Source organism: Crotalus tigris, unplaced genomic scaffold (genome assembly GCF_016545835.1).
Source record: "Crotalus tigris isolate CLP2741 ecotype Arizona unplaced genomic scaffold, ASM1654583v1 scf7180000018018.2415403412:4055106, whole genome shotgun sequence".
NCBI lineage: Eukaryota > Metazoa > Chordata > Lepidosauria > Squamata > Viperidae > Crotalus > Crotalus tigris.
Genome location: NW_024096780.1, coordinates 2,150,962 through 2,166,530, shown reverse-complemented (window position 1 = coordinate 2,166,530; position 15,569 = coordinate 2,150,962). Strand labels below are relative to the sequence as shown.

At 36.0% G+C, this 15,569-nt stretch overlaps 1 protein-coding gene across 7 annotated transcripts in view; it reads right to left on the bottom strand.

Annotated features, from left to right (window-relative positions):
- Nucleotides 1-15,569, bottom strand: part of CDH18 (cadherin 18) — a 605,479-nt gene that overhangs the window by 96,766 nt on the left and 493,144 nt on the right. For all 7 annotated transcript variants that reach the window (XM_039346754.1, XM_039346753.1, XM_039346760.1 and 4 more), the window contains one exon: nucleotides 12,989-13,108. In XM_039346754.1, coding sequence (XP_039202688.1) covers nucleotides 12,989-13,108 — 120 coding nt within the window. The remainder of the gene's footprint in view (nucleotides 1-12,988; nucleotides 13,109-15,569) is intronic.

Genomic DNA, 15,569 nt, shown 5'->3' with positions numbered 1-15,569 from the left:
TACAACAGTGTTAGATCATTCTTTATTAAAAAAGATAAAGTTTTGTTTCCGCTCAAAGTGACATTAGTTGGAATTAATTTTGCCAATACTTGAATAAATATTAGATGTCAATCTGCGAAAAGAACTACAAAGCTAATCAATAATATAATTGATGAATAATCCCCCCCCCCAGCTAAATGAATGTTAAAAATAACCCACCTTTAAAAAGAAGGGACTCAAAGTGCAAAGCACTTAACCAACAGCAGGAAACAATTACACTCAGGCTGAAACTGACAGTTGCCCACTTAAATAAGAACACACTTATAATCATTCCTCCAGGAAAAATTGCCAAAGTGAAAAGGAACTTTTCAGACAACAATAGGTCCACAAAATCTTCCTGCGTTTGATAAAAAAAGAATAATGTTAAGAAAGCCTATTCTACATCTTTCGCTGAAGGCAAACTCAAATGTTTGATGTTTTTATACATCTGGTTTACTTAATAGTTATTTAGCCTTATCACTAATTCAAAATTCTTCATGGAGGTTTATCTCCAATATTGAACCTGGAGGTTCAATGTCTTTGACAGAATCACATTTTTGAATGGAGAAAAACTTGGGGACTCTTTGGTTAACTGAATCTAATCTCCCAGTTCTTGCAATGTTCCAGATTAAAACAAACAAGGCACAATTTTTACTGTTATTTCAATTTATTAGTGAAGGAGAGCTGATCATCTCTCTGAATAATCGATTCCACTATCCAATTTCACTATTAGGAAGGTGTCATTTTTATACAATGAACTAGATCCTTCCATTAAATTAAATATGTGAATCTTCTGTGCAACTTTTCTTCAGGTATTTGAAAAGTACTACTAAATCTCCTCAGTCTTCCTTTTTCAAAGCTAAAAACGCTAATTTCTTCAACAATTGCTCATCGAATTTTCTTTGTTTTATAACAAGTTTTTATTGGTTTTCCAGTTTTACATTTAAGTATTTGGAAAGCAGTGTGGTGATTGGGTCCAATAGTACCCAATAGTACAATAACAATAGTTGTACAATAGTACAATAACAATAGTTGTACAATAGTACAATAACAAAATCTTTAGTATATATCTCAGGTTACATCATCAAAAAATTCCTTCTCTATTTCCCTTAACATTTGCTATATCATATTTAAGCTAGTAAATTTCTAATTATAACAAGCTCAGTTAAAACCTTTATCATTATATTTTTGCTTATACATATCCATATCCTGTATTTAAATTTTACCTAATTTTTAATATTTTAAATATTTTTAATATTCCAATTTAACCTTTAATATCCATAGTATTTAAATTGTGGGTAACTCAAATTTCCTTTATTTCACTATATAAAAATTATAATATCTAAGATACACCTATTACTTACTTGAATATATTCTTATTTTATTTCATAAACATTTTTTATTTCTCATCCTAGTACATCACTACTTACTAATGGAGTACCCTTCATTGTCTCAAATCCACTGTCTGTGTTATCTGGGCTAAATAATAATTCAAAGCTATTCCCTAATAATTAATTTTCATTTCCCTTATAAATCTAAATCCTCAATATTAGGCCAATTAATCCCTTATTTTTATCATTTTCCAGTAATACTTAAATCTAATAATCATATTTCCCTTCATCTCAAAATCTCCCTTTAGCCCATTACTTCTCTCTAATAAATCAAAAGACCCCCTTTTAAAAATCTAACTCTACTTTCTTTTTATGCCAACCAAGCTTCCATACCAATGCCTTTATATCATCAGATAGATCTCCCTTTGTTCTTGTGTATATTACTTGAATCAAAGGAGACCATCTAGTAATCAATTTTCCAGAGGAATTGGCCCATTTATGGTCATTAAGTTTTCGCTCTGGTAGCCCAGATCCCCATATTTGCTCTAACATATTTGTCTTCGATTCAATCTGGTCTTCTTCCTCAGGTTTCTTCTGGTCTAAGTAAAACTAATGTCCAATTTTATGGTTGTTGTTTGGTTGTCTAGGTTTTCAGTAGGCTGTACTTGTTGATCTTTAGCACCCTCCATCTTGGTATTACTTTCTTCCACTTCTGTTGTTTTTTTGGTTGTAAATTCTTTAGTTGCATTCAGGATTTGGTTGTCTAGATTTTCAGTACAGTGTACTTGTTGTTCTTTAAAGTCCTCTGTCTTGGTATTAATTTCTCCTGCTTCTGTTGTTTTTTGAATTGTAAGTTCTTTGGTTGCAATCAGGATTTCACTTTGTAGATTTAAGCTGGTGCCTTTGTCTTTCAGTCTAGCTTTAATTATCTCAGTAGCTTCAAGAATTTTTTCAAGTATAAGTTTGTAATTAGGTGAAATTTGTTGCTGGTCCTCCTCCATTTCTGATGTGGTTATAGATAGTCCTTTAGTGAAGGCTATTTATTAAGCAAGAGTCAGTAAGGGTTCACCTCCACAGTCCTAAAAAGCAATTTCACCGCCCAGCTGTTCTCTCAGCTTTTAATCTCTTTTAGATAATACTAAGGACAGATCTGGGCTATGAGCAGGCCTCTTTGTCAAGAATATTCACTTGCTGTACCATGTTTCACCACAAGATGTCCTTGATAGCATTTAAAATGTTTTTCAAATCTCAGGCTAGGTTTTTATTCAGTTTATGTTAGATAGAGTAGCAAATCCCCATGAAAGTAGGAACTTTTTGGCTCCCAAAATATCAAAAAGAAGCAAATCCAATTATTTAGTAGTTCTTTTCAAGGCTGTATTTCCCCTAGGTAGTCAGACGCCGCCACTTTAGAGGGTGGGAGGAAAACGTTCCCTTCCTTCTCTCCTCACAGGGTGAAGAAATTTCAAGAGGCTTTTTACAGGAAAAATACTTGGGGTAGAAAGGAGGTAGGATCTCACCCAATTCCTCTGCGGTGCTTTCAAAGTGCTTGTTAGTAATTTTGGCCTCAACTGGTAGCGGCTTGGTGATGGGCCATGTTAATGGCTGATTTTTTCCCCGTCAGTTCAAAGAGGTGCCCGGGATAAAACAGGAGGGCTGCTGCCCTTCCAGGATTGCTCGGGAGTCCTCTTCATGCTCATCGCCCCTCCGGGGCAACTCCCGACCCCGGACGGCGGAAGGAGTGATCGCCCTGCATGTCCACCAGCGCCGCGATCGCAAACCAGAAGCCCTGTATACTGCTGCTTAAGGATGCAAGAATCAGAAACAAGACTATGGAAGTTGAGCAAGGGATTAGAAAATTTTATGAGAATAATTGCTCATAGAATTTTCTAATCTCTTGCTCAACTTCCACAGTTGTTTCTGATTCTTGCATCCTTAAGCAGCAGTGTATAGAGCTGGGCACAGTAATTGAGGTTGGATCATACCAATGCAGAATAAAGTGGAAACATTGCTTTGCTGTGATTTGAAAACTACACCCGAGTTTTTGTGGCCTAAAACTGTATTAGAGATTTTTTTTGGAGCCATATCACATTGCTGCATATCACACGAACAGTTTGAAAGGAAATAATTATTCTAAGAACTTTTACACAAATACTATTACCTGGTCAGGTATTTTAGCATTTGACTTACATTCTCTAGATCAAAGGTCTCCAACCTTTTTGGTTTGGCAGCCTGGAAAGGGAGGCAGGTACTGTTACGTGAGCATGCACAAACAGGCCATGCATGAGCACATGTGCACATGTAAAGTGGCTGCACGTGAGCACATGCACACATGCAAACAGGACTGCAGGAGCGTGAGTGCTGCAAATAGGATGGCACTAGCACTGGTGGGACACTTAGGGTGGTGCTAGCACTGGCAGGATGCTTAGGATGGCGCTAGTGCCACCGGGATGCTTGGGGTAGGGTGGCACTAGCACTGGTGAGATACTTGGAGAGGCACTAGTGTCAGTGGGATGCTCAAGGCGGGTAGTGCTAGCGCCGGTGGGATGCTTGGGGTGGTGCTAGCATGACTGGGGGGTGAGTGCATGCTCACATAAATGCGTGCACTGGCCATCCCTTCACATGGCCAAGTGACCAAGAAGCCAAGGCCTGGTAGTGGGCCACAGCCCACTACCCCTGCTGTATATGAAGAATCCTTTATTTGTCTCTATTAAGTATCTTTTTGCTACTCTCAGTCTATTTTTCTAATTAATCAAGACTATTTCAAATTTTATTTCTGCCTTACTGTGAACTAAACCATTTGTTTTTCAATTTATCTTCTTAATTTTTGTATTTGTTTTCTTTTCTTACTCTTAATCTATCTTCCTTTGGTTAACTTAACTGACTTGTATTTGCATTCTTTCCAGATTTCTTCATCTTATTGTTACAATTGCTATTTAATGGATACAGTTAAACAACGGCATATTTTTTTAAAACACTGATTTCTACAAGAGTTTCTTCCTTTATAATGGTTTCTCTTTCCTGAATACTTTGTTTTATGTTGGACATGCAATCAACCATGAAAAAAAAACCTGAAATAGACAATGTGATATCACAATAAAAGCTATATCTTTTCACCCTTATATTCTATCACTGGATACTAGTAGATCAGGGACAGATTAAATCACAATATTCCATTCACCCATGTTATGAATTCTTCTCCATCCTACAAGTAAATGCCTGTGTAAATTTGTGTGTATGTGTATGTGAGTGAGTGTGCATGTGTGTGTAAATCCTATTAAGTTAAAATCATATGGTAGCTCTATTTTTCATGATAAATAATCCAGAACAGAAAATGAGTTGACAGGCTACTTACATTCTGCTCAGTGCAAAATTAGTTAGGTTTCTTCCAGAAAACATTTCTGGCCCCAGACTGATTTGGACATTCCTTAAATACTTATGATTTAGAGATATATTATTTCTGAAATGCAGCTGCAGAATGACTCTTTGTCCTTTAGTTGTTATTGGCCACTTGAAATATTAGGAGTACCGTAAATGCCGGCGTATAAGGCGACTTCCGCGAGCGCTGAAATTGGCACCAAAGACGGGGGTCGTCTTATACGCCGAGTCGTCTTATACGCCGGAAATACTGGTAGTTTCCGGCGTATAAGACGACGTTCTAGGAATGCGGCCCGGCTATAAAGACGGGGGTCGTCTTATACGCCGGGTCGCCTTGTACGCCGGCATTTACGGTAGAGACAGCAAGCAAGAACATCTCATGTTATTCCATTCTTTTCCTTGTTCAATTTTCTGAATTTGTTCATTAACAGGATCCAGCATGGATTTATGATGAAGATGTCATGCTAGGCTAACCTGATCTTCTTTTATGATAGATTTAACTGCCTAGTAGGCTAGGTAAACGCCATTGATCTAGTATATCTTGACTTCAGCAAGGTTTCTGAGAAAGTTTATCATAGCATCTTTATTAACAAAATGGTCAAATATAGGTTTGATAATTTAACCTTTAACTGCATCCACAGTTGATTCAAAAACTGTACTCAAAGGGTAGTTATAATTAACATCAAATCTACCTGGAGAGGTATTTCAAGCGAAGCACAGTAAAACTATCTTGGGCCTAACTACCTCAAATCTGATGCTATTCAATGTACATATGTATGTGGATGAGGGAATCAAGATAATGCTTATCAAATTTGCACATGATACAAAGCTAGGAGAAGTATTTAATACCTGGGAGGAGAGGGAACTATTCAACAGATTTATACAGATCAGAATGGGGGGGGGGAGAAAATGAATAAAATGACATTTAACAGAAAGAAATGAAAAGTCATGCACTGGATAAGAAAAATGAAAAGAAAATGTACACAGTCTGGGAAATCTGGCTCAAGAGAACTTGGGTGTGAATCACCAGCTCAGTAGGACCCAATCTCTATGTAACTGAAAAGAACAATAACCTCCCAAGAAGTTTCATGAGGGCATAGAATTCAGATCAATGTAGGTGATTTTCCTACTTTCTTTGCCTTGATCAGCCCTTACTTGGATGGTTGTGTTCAGTTCTACACACTTTATTTTTTTTAAAAAAAAGCCATGGATAAACTGGAACAAGTCCAGAGAAGGGCTACCAGGATGATGAAAGAATTGGAAATTAAGTCCTATGAGAAACAATTAAAAATCTATATATGTTTATTTTGCAGAAGAGAAGGGAATGGGGGAACATGATAACTATTTTCAAACATGTGAAGGGCTGTCAAATGATAGAGTTCAGACTTATTTTCATTTGCTCTGGAGAGTAAGAGTAGAACTAAGAGATGAAATTTCAAAACTGTTGATACAGATTAGATATTAGGCAGAACTTTTTTATCATAAGAGCTGTCAATCATTGGAATAGGTAATCACATGAAATTGTTTCTTTCTCTTCATTGGAAGTTTTCAAACAATGGCTGGATAATAACTTATCAGGGATGGTATAGTGAATCCTGCAGTGAGCAAGGGGTAGATCTGATAATCTCTTAGGTTCCTTCCAGTTCTATTATTCTATATTTAGTTTGTTACATCTAGAGTTTTCAATGATTTGACTGTGTACTGAAACCAATCTATTTCCTTTATCTTGGAATTCTGATGATAGAAAAATGATACATGACATTTTGAATATGGAAAAGGAGGAAATTTGAAATGAAAGCGTTTTATGTAGTGCTTTTAAATCTTAAAAACTTTTAGATGTGTGGATTTCAGTCCTAGAATTATCAACAAAGGCCATGCTTGCTGGGAAATTCAGGGAGTTGGAAGTTCACACAACAGGAAAATACTCAGGTGGGAAAAAACTTTCTAGAAGAGAAGTGTTTCTCTCATACACACACTTCAGAAAGAATTTCTGATATTTGACACAGAGAACACAAGAAAGCCTCAGTCTAAAGTTTTGTATTCTTCTCTAAATCTTTTTAAGTAAACTAAAACACCTAGTAACTCAAGAAGAAAAAAATCAGGAGTCTTTTCTAACATTCAGTGTAAAGACTGTAACAGCCCTACTGTAGGACAGACATGCTGAAGACAGGCAAAGCACATCCATAAACACCAATCAGCATTCAGATGAGACAATGGAAACTCCTTAATTTGATAACACATGTACAGACTCGGCTATATTGTAGTTTCAATGGAAACTGTGAGTATCCTGGACCAAGCTAAATCCAAAATTATTAAAGAATTCCTGGAAGCTTGGCATTTGGACAAATCAGCAATTAATAGATACACAGAGATAAACTGCATTTACATATCATTCAAAAGAGACAATTATAAAGCTATGAAGGAAAGGAAAAAGACCACAACTATTTCTTTCCAACTATCTATATTGAGATAAGCAGACATTAATACCAGACAAATAAGCAAAGAGAAAACAATATCCTAATCAAGGAACTACCTAGGAGAAAACCATACCCTCACCAACAATGGCAGGGCAAGCTACTCTATGTAAACAAGGAGTAAACTCACACTCATGTCTACTGATGATGTAACCTAATAGGTAATGAAATGTCTGCAAACAAACAAGCTCTAAGACAACCTTAAATCTTTTGTGTTTCTCATGAAACCCTAAGTGATACAGGTTATCCTAGTTATTGTTACAACAAAATGATTCACTATTAGTACCATTCTGAAATTTTTATACTAAATACATTTTAAAGAAATGTTTTTTTCTGTATGGTCCCATCTAAGAGGGTTTCATATCTTTGAAATCTGGAAAACAACACTGAGAAGAAAAAAAAAGTCTTAGCAGAAAAGAAGGGTTATTTTGTTCTTTGTGAAGGAACCATCCTTTGATGCAGCAGGTGCCACAATGTCCCCCAAATTTTCAGCAGCAAGATTTTTTGATCACCGTATTTTGATGTTGGTTAGAAATCTTTTGTCATGAGGATACTGACATAACTGATGTAATGTTTCAAATGCATTAGAACATCAACTCTTCTGATTTAGAAACAGACCATAATAGAATGGCTGGTTTTATATAACCAGACCTCGTCATGTAATTCTGAGAACAAATACTTAAAAGGCATTTCCAAGCTGAAATAACTGTATTAACTAAACTCAGGAAAATAGAACTTATTCTTTTTGTTGTGAAAGTTTCATATTCTGAGCAATGGAAAATTTCACACTAGAAGATTTGTATTACATTATGTTTTATTATCCGAGGTTGCAACCCTTAGTAACTAAGAGATCTCTATATTTCTAATTTCAATTCCCAGCTCATTTTTTTCATGTCAAATATTCTAGTATGTGAGCATAGAAACAATGGAGATTCTCAATCATCCCGGTCATGGTTGTCCCAAAGGTGCTTTTTCAAGAGGCAACTGGACTCTCTTGTTTTTCTTTGAAGATGTTTCACTTCTCATCCAAAAAGCTTTTTGGAGGAGAAGAGAAACTTCTTCAAAGAAAAACAAGAAAGTCCAGTTGCCTCTGAAAAAGCATCTTTGGGATAGAAACAGAGACATGTTTCAGATTGAAAAAGAAGGGTCTTTGTATTCATGTTAACTTTCTGACACATCAAGAAAAACGTAGTTCAGCACTTGTTAGGACTACCATTTCTGGACTGCAAGATAGGTCCAGATAGCTCCTTGATGGTAACAGCAAAGAGATTCAACAACGCTCTGCAACCTTGATACAATTTATCTGCAACCTTGACACACAGTATCCTGTTCTGACCTTAATTGTCTCCCCCCCACTTGTTGCTTACAAGAAGGACAGATTTCCCCTCCCCAGAAAAACTGCACTTAGTATGAAATGCAGAGACATCCATATCTTTCCATCCAATGTTAGTTTGAGGCCACCTAGGTATTAGAAAACTTGATGCTTCTAATATAAAAATCACTCTGGAAAGAAGTTAAAAGACATATTTATTTGCTGCTACTTGCCTCTAAGTTAATTTAATGCATTTATTTAAAAATAAGTTTCATGAAGGTATGAATGTATGGAATATTCTGTTGGCTTTAGTAGTGTGTAATACGTATCATGAAAGTTTTGTTCCAAGGTAGCAGCGATTGCTGCTTTGAGAAATCCTTAAAGGTATTTCGAGCAACACATTTGCCAAATAAACATTGAACAAATTTCAAAACCTGCAGAAACATGCTGATCTAATATATCACCTTCATGAATAATATGTTTTGGTAACTCATAATGCTATCAATAGATTTTCAAGGAAGAGATGAGGCTAGCACTCTTAACTCATAAGCACATATATCTGTTTACCATATAGATCCTGTCTTTTCTTTAGAACAATTCTCTTCTTATAAATATAAGTATGATTTTTCCCCCGAAAGTAAATTTGGATTTAAATAACTATCTCAGGAAAGATCAATATGATTGCAGCAGGTTTCATGTGGAGTTAGGCTCAGCTTTCTTTTTCCAGATTTATTGGTCCTTATTGAAAAATATTGTCTCTTCTCCATTCTTGAATACTTCACTGAAGCCAAAATTTCAAATTTTCTTTTATAAGTAAATCAGATAAAATTTTAGAGGAAAGGGATGACAGTAACAAAAGACGATAAGAGAAAAGAAAAGAAAATGATGGTAATAAAGAAAAAGCAGGGTTTATAAACTGGAGGAAAAAAATATAAAATATTATGAGATTGTTTTTTACCCAGTTGAATTTAGGTGAATTTCGTGGAATAAAATTATAGCAGCAACATCAATAATTGGCATATATATATAGATATACTACAGAGAGAGGGGGAAAATTTCCCACTCAAGGGCATGATATTTATAGAGAAACTGAAATAATCACTGACAGAATTATCAATAAATTTTAGCTTAATTGAAGCCAAATGCTCACTTAGGAACATATGTCTGCACTATAAAAAAAGTATAACTGAGAGGATGAACTTTGATTCTTTAATATGACCTCCTCTTAACACTACAAAGTAGAAATCAATCATGGATAATAATATATTTTAAATTACTCAGTGGAGGCTATCATCAAAAGGCTAAAGTTTAATTGAACATTACATCTTCAAATCATATTCTTTTTTTTCTTCCTCTCCTTCTTTGTTTTGTGTTAATAGAACACTTCTCCCATGTTTTAGTGAGGAATACTTATCTTTGAATGAGATATGGGATGGTTATTTCACTTATTTGTTTAATAAGATACACTCCAACTACCCAGAATTGTGATCTTTATTCAATAGCTGCACCAAGAATACCCAGAATTACAGCCATAGATTAAATAATACAAAGGACAATTTATTTGCAGTGAAACCTATTCCCTGCATTTCTATATGACTCATTATTTTCAGTGCAACTTGCTTGAATGATTTACATGAAATTTACATGAAATTTCTCAAGAAATGGATTGGGTGTTTTCATTCCAAAAATAATTCAAGATAAAATGGGTATTGACCACAAGCAAAATCTAGCAAGTATTTAATTGCACCTTAAATATCATGGGCTCATTCCTAGAACTAGACAGAAAGAAAAAAAAAGAAAAAAGAAAACCTTCTGCCATAGTTCAATTTTGTTCTCAGTATGCTGTGCTTTTAAAAATATATACTTATAAGTTCTACTGGAAGGGATCTATTGGACAATTGCTGTATTAATACAACATGTGACCTTTTTAAAAAAATCATTAGAAAAACCCAAACCCATCACTTTTAAAAATATTTAAAATATGAAAGGTTAGACCATCGATCGATAAATTTCTCTTCATTGAATGTTATAGTTTATAATCTGTAATCTTGCCTTACTGGTGTAGTGCAGGTTAGTAGATAAATGTTTATGTCTTTTCGAGTACCCAGTCTAGAGCCAAAAATTACCCAGCGAGTTTTCATATCTAAGGGAGGATTAGATCTTCTGACACCTTAATCAATGTACCATGCCGAGTCTCAGGTGATGGATAGAGAAAAAAATGCTGCATGGTCTTTTAAGAAAGCTACCTATTTTGGCCACATATATGTATAAATAATTAAAACTTTAAATTGGTGGTCTGCAGCTTATATGATCTTTCAATATAAACCATGTTGGCTACCATGGAAATGAATCAAAGTTTGCATCCTTGTTTTTTTTTTTTTTTAGATAAAACCTGTTTTAATGTGCAGGGTTAAATAACGGATTGTTTGTTTGTTTTTAAAACTTTATCATCTTAATGTGCAAGGCTAGAAGATGGAAAGGTTTTTCAGAAACATTTTCCAATCTCTTAGTTTTCTAAGTGTTTCACAATAGTTCAACAAGAGTTGAAGGTCCTACCCTCTGGGAAGCACACCCAATGAGAAGATAAGGAGAAAAGAACAGAGGTAATACTGACAAAGAAGAAAAGAGTACTTCAAGGACAGAATTAAATTAGCTATAAACTGTATGTTTGGATTGGTAATATATTTTTGTTTTTGTGCTCTTGTTCACATACCAATTGTTGGGACTTGGCCCCTGATCAATAGAAAAGACTGAATTAAGACCTTCCTTTTAGTTAACTCAGATGTGATTTTTGTTTTCTTGACCAGGCCATTCTGCCATTCACAAGGCAATCCTTCCTCCTAATCTGAAATAGACTTCTTAACTTTAGACACTAAGGTGGAAAATTGGTGCTTGGGTAAGAGGCCCTGGGTAAGCAGCATGCGGCATTGGATATATTAGTCTACCATATTTATTTATTTGAACAATTTATATGGCTGCACATCTCATTAGAGTAACTCCAATCTAATGGAGAAGGGATGAAGAGGATCATAAGAGTCAATAAGACTATTAACAAAGGATTCGCAAAGCCTCCTAATTTCTAATTATTTTTCTTATGTATACCAAATTATTCAGTTTTATTAAATTAATTCACTAAAAATTAGAAAAAAAATGTTCTTTTAAAAGAGTTCCATCATAATTTGAATCAGTATAGAGCTGTGCCAGTGTGGCTCTTTTGACTACCGATAAAAGTATGTGGGGGTTTTTTTTGGGGGGGAGGATTTTCTTCCAATGTGGCTGAGATACTCATACCATTTAATAATAGAATATGTCCAAATTTTCTTCCATCTCAATTTCTCCATGACTTTTGTAATATGTATTATTTATGTATTGCATAATTTCAATTGTTGAACAAAAGGCTATTGTATAAGGTTATGTATGATTTATAATTTCAAGTTATTTTAATTCATGTCTCTCATTTATATACATATGTCTTCAACATACATTGGTAAAAATGGAAGAAGAGTTGAAAAAATTAAGAAAATGCAAATAATACAAAGGTCATGTTGTTTGCTAAGCGACATATACATTAAGAAAACCCATGGAAAAACCAATTAATAAAAGATTGTATCAACCATTGAACAAATATGTTATACAGAATTATAAGTCTCACTTATATACATCAGCCACATATCTTTCCAAAAGTACTCATTTGTCAAAACTAAGTTATATTTGCTTAATTTTTAAACGGCAACATTCTAATGACTAATCCAACTATAATCCTAGGGTTGTGTTGATACTATACTTTCATATTTTAGAATGAAAGAGAAATGCCATATTTTTAACAGCATAAAATGTCTGTAATTAATCAGAACTCCTAAATCCGACAAGGCACAAGTTTTGAAATCAGTGTCACAAAAGCACTATGCTTCAGTCAAGGGACTGTTTTATAGCCAAAAAATGAAATATATGTTTGAGTCAGAACAGCATCTTGCTTAAACAGTCACCTTTTATTTTAGCATCCATTGGAAATAATAACTGATACCATTTAAAAGCTCTTCTATTACCTACTTTTATTAAAAAAGGGGGGGGGAAATGGCCCTGGATTGAATATTTAATATTTTGTTCTTGCTAAAGTATTTTTTTACTGAATCCAACCACCTAATTTCAAAAGCAAATTAGAAAACAGTCTACCTTTCAAATGAATATTGTCATCCTCTAAATGAGTTATAAAAACCTACAGGTGAATATGTTGGTCAGATTTTCCTTCTTTTTTTACTCATATATAGCAAGGAAAAGCTTTGGACATAAAAAGGAGGAATTCCTAAAATTGCCCAAAGTGTCTGTGCAGTATGCATATGTAATATTTTGTGGGGTACTTATGGCAATATGTTAAAAACAGAGATGATAATGACAATGGAGTCACCATTATCACCCACCCTAATATAATATTGTTCATGTAGCCAATGAAGGCATAATGGAAAAAAAATACAACTTACCTGTTTTAGGATCAACAGAGAAATATGGCTGTCCCTGAAGAATACTATAAACTACTCGGGCACTATTTCCATAGGTGGGATCATCTGCATCTGTGGCTGTCACCTGAAGGACTGAGGTACCTGTTATAATCAAAGAAACATGATTCAGATTCTTTAAGTAATATACATTCTGATACTTCCAGTCAATAAAATAACTTACTGTAAATATAATCTTTCACTAAACCACTGACCTTATTATAATTATTTGTTAGATTTATAATTATCCTTTTTCCTGGAGTTTAAGGTAGATTATATCTGGATCTCTCTTCATTTTATCACAACAATAACTCTATGAGTTGGGTTGGAGTGATTTGAACTCACTCCTACCAGTGTATGCCGACCTTCCTCATTTATTAGCCAAAAGACTCAAATCCAGGAAACCCCCACTGGCACTTGCTCAACATCTGCCCAACAACTTTAATATTGATTCCCAATGGAATCAAATGGGTTGCTGAATGCCCAGAAATAGGAAGACATATAAACTGACTGCACAAAAAAGTGCCAGGCTTTGAACTACCACATCAGCAATGGACAATCCTGAATAGGATTTGCATCTCATACAGCATCTGTCAGGACATACTGTATAAATGGGGCAAAGTATCCTCCCCTCAGTGTGACTGTGAGGTCCCATGTCAAAATGTAGATCACATTGTGATCAGCTGTAAGCTGAGGGCATATACTGGTACAGTATCTGATTTTTTAAAAAAATATAAACAATGCTGCACTTCAGTGGTTAGATGGCTTAGACCAGACATGTCAAACACAAGGCCTGGGGGCTGGGTGAGGCCTGCGAAGTGGTTTCATGTGGCCTGTGAATCCATCCTGGAAACAACGAGGGAACCGCCCTCGCTGCCTTGGCCCTGGCCCAGGCCGGCCGGGAGCCAATGTACAATTTTGTGGTGGCCATCTATGCTGAAACGCATTCAGTCTTAGCTCTATAAAGCCGTCTAGAAGCAGCGAGAAACCAGCCCCTGCTGTGTCGGCCCCACCCCCTGGGTGCATGCTGGGGAGGTGTCACCCTTTGTGAGGAATGAAGAAATGGACCATGCCTTGGCGCTTGCCCCGGTCCCCCCCCCTTCTGCCAGAGATCCTCAGATCTGTCCCACTCTGCCCAGGCCCCCACAGGCACCTTTGATGCGAATAATGTAGAGCTGGCCATGCCCACCCAGGCCACATCCACTCCATCCATGCCCATCCAGTAGGCCACACCCACTCCATCCATGCCCACCCAGTAGGCTCCACCCACCCAGGCCCCACCCACCCGCCCCCCGAGGGCAACTGCAATGCTGATGCGGCCCTCAATGAAATTGAGTTTGACACCCCTGGCTTAGACATTGGTATTTGAACATAGATCTTTTTAACATTTGTATTTTATTGTATTTTATTAATCTAGGTTTAATGCTAATATATATTGCTAGCCCATGTATGATATGCCATATGCTAAATAAATAAATGGATTGGAGTGAGCGACAGAAGAGAACTAAAATCATCCAGTGAGTTTCTGTGGACTAGAATGTAGATCTCAACAACATCACTCCATTCTGGATATTCCTGCTATTTTAAAGAATATGAAAGCACAAAAGTTCAGAAACTGGATGATTACAATGATTATGTGTATCCTAGGTATGGTTTTTTTCACTGATATTCCCATGATTGCTCTACATTTTGAACCTTCATCTTTTGTGTTTGCAATTCCAATACAAGAAAAGGCTAATGTTGACTTGCTATATATTAAAACTTTAAAAACTACAATAGATTACAAATTATAAAGCTTTAAAAGTAAGCCATGCTCAATAACATGACATATTAGAAACTACTTGTAATGATTCCCCCAGATGCTTCCCCAAATATCTCTTCAGATGTCAGATCAAAGGAAAATGAACCAGTTCTAGGCATGTCTGGAGGGGAGTTGGTCAATAGCTCCAAACAGCCATCTGAGAGAGATTTGGCTGAAGCACAGCTGCAGCAGGCAGGCCTGAGGCTTCAAGTGAGGAAAATATGCAGCTGCAGCTGGTCAGTGATGAGGAAGAAGAAATGCCTTCTGCACCTGATCCAAGAACATGTAGGGCAGAAAAAAGGCAGGAGCAGAGAAGGTCAGCCAGTTTACTTATGAGGCAAAAGCCTTGCCCTTCTTGATGGGCTGCACCAGAAGCTGGCTATTTAGCACAGCAGACAGATGGAAGTGATGCTGGGAACAATGTGTTCATTTCCTAACTATGTGTTTTCTGGTTGTTGTTATTCTTGTCTCACTTTGGATTAACACTCTTGGATTGTGCTTTGTGAACTTTTTTCTTATCTTGTGAACCCTCTTGTATTGTGGATTTAATTTTGCTTGGTGGATTTATTTTGGTTGGGAAACTTCCAAGTGCCTTGTGGACTCATTGGTCATTGCTCTGTGGACTAGCATTGGTCTGCTTGTGGCTAGACTTGTGGCTGACAGTTCTGGGGTTTTGGTGAAGAGAGTTGCAGGGAAATATTAATAAACCCACTAAACCACAGTTACATGTGTGTGCATGTGTGCACATTACTTTATTTGTTTGCT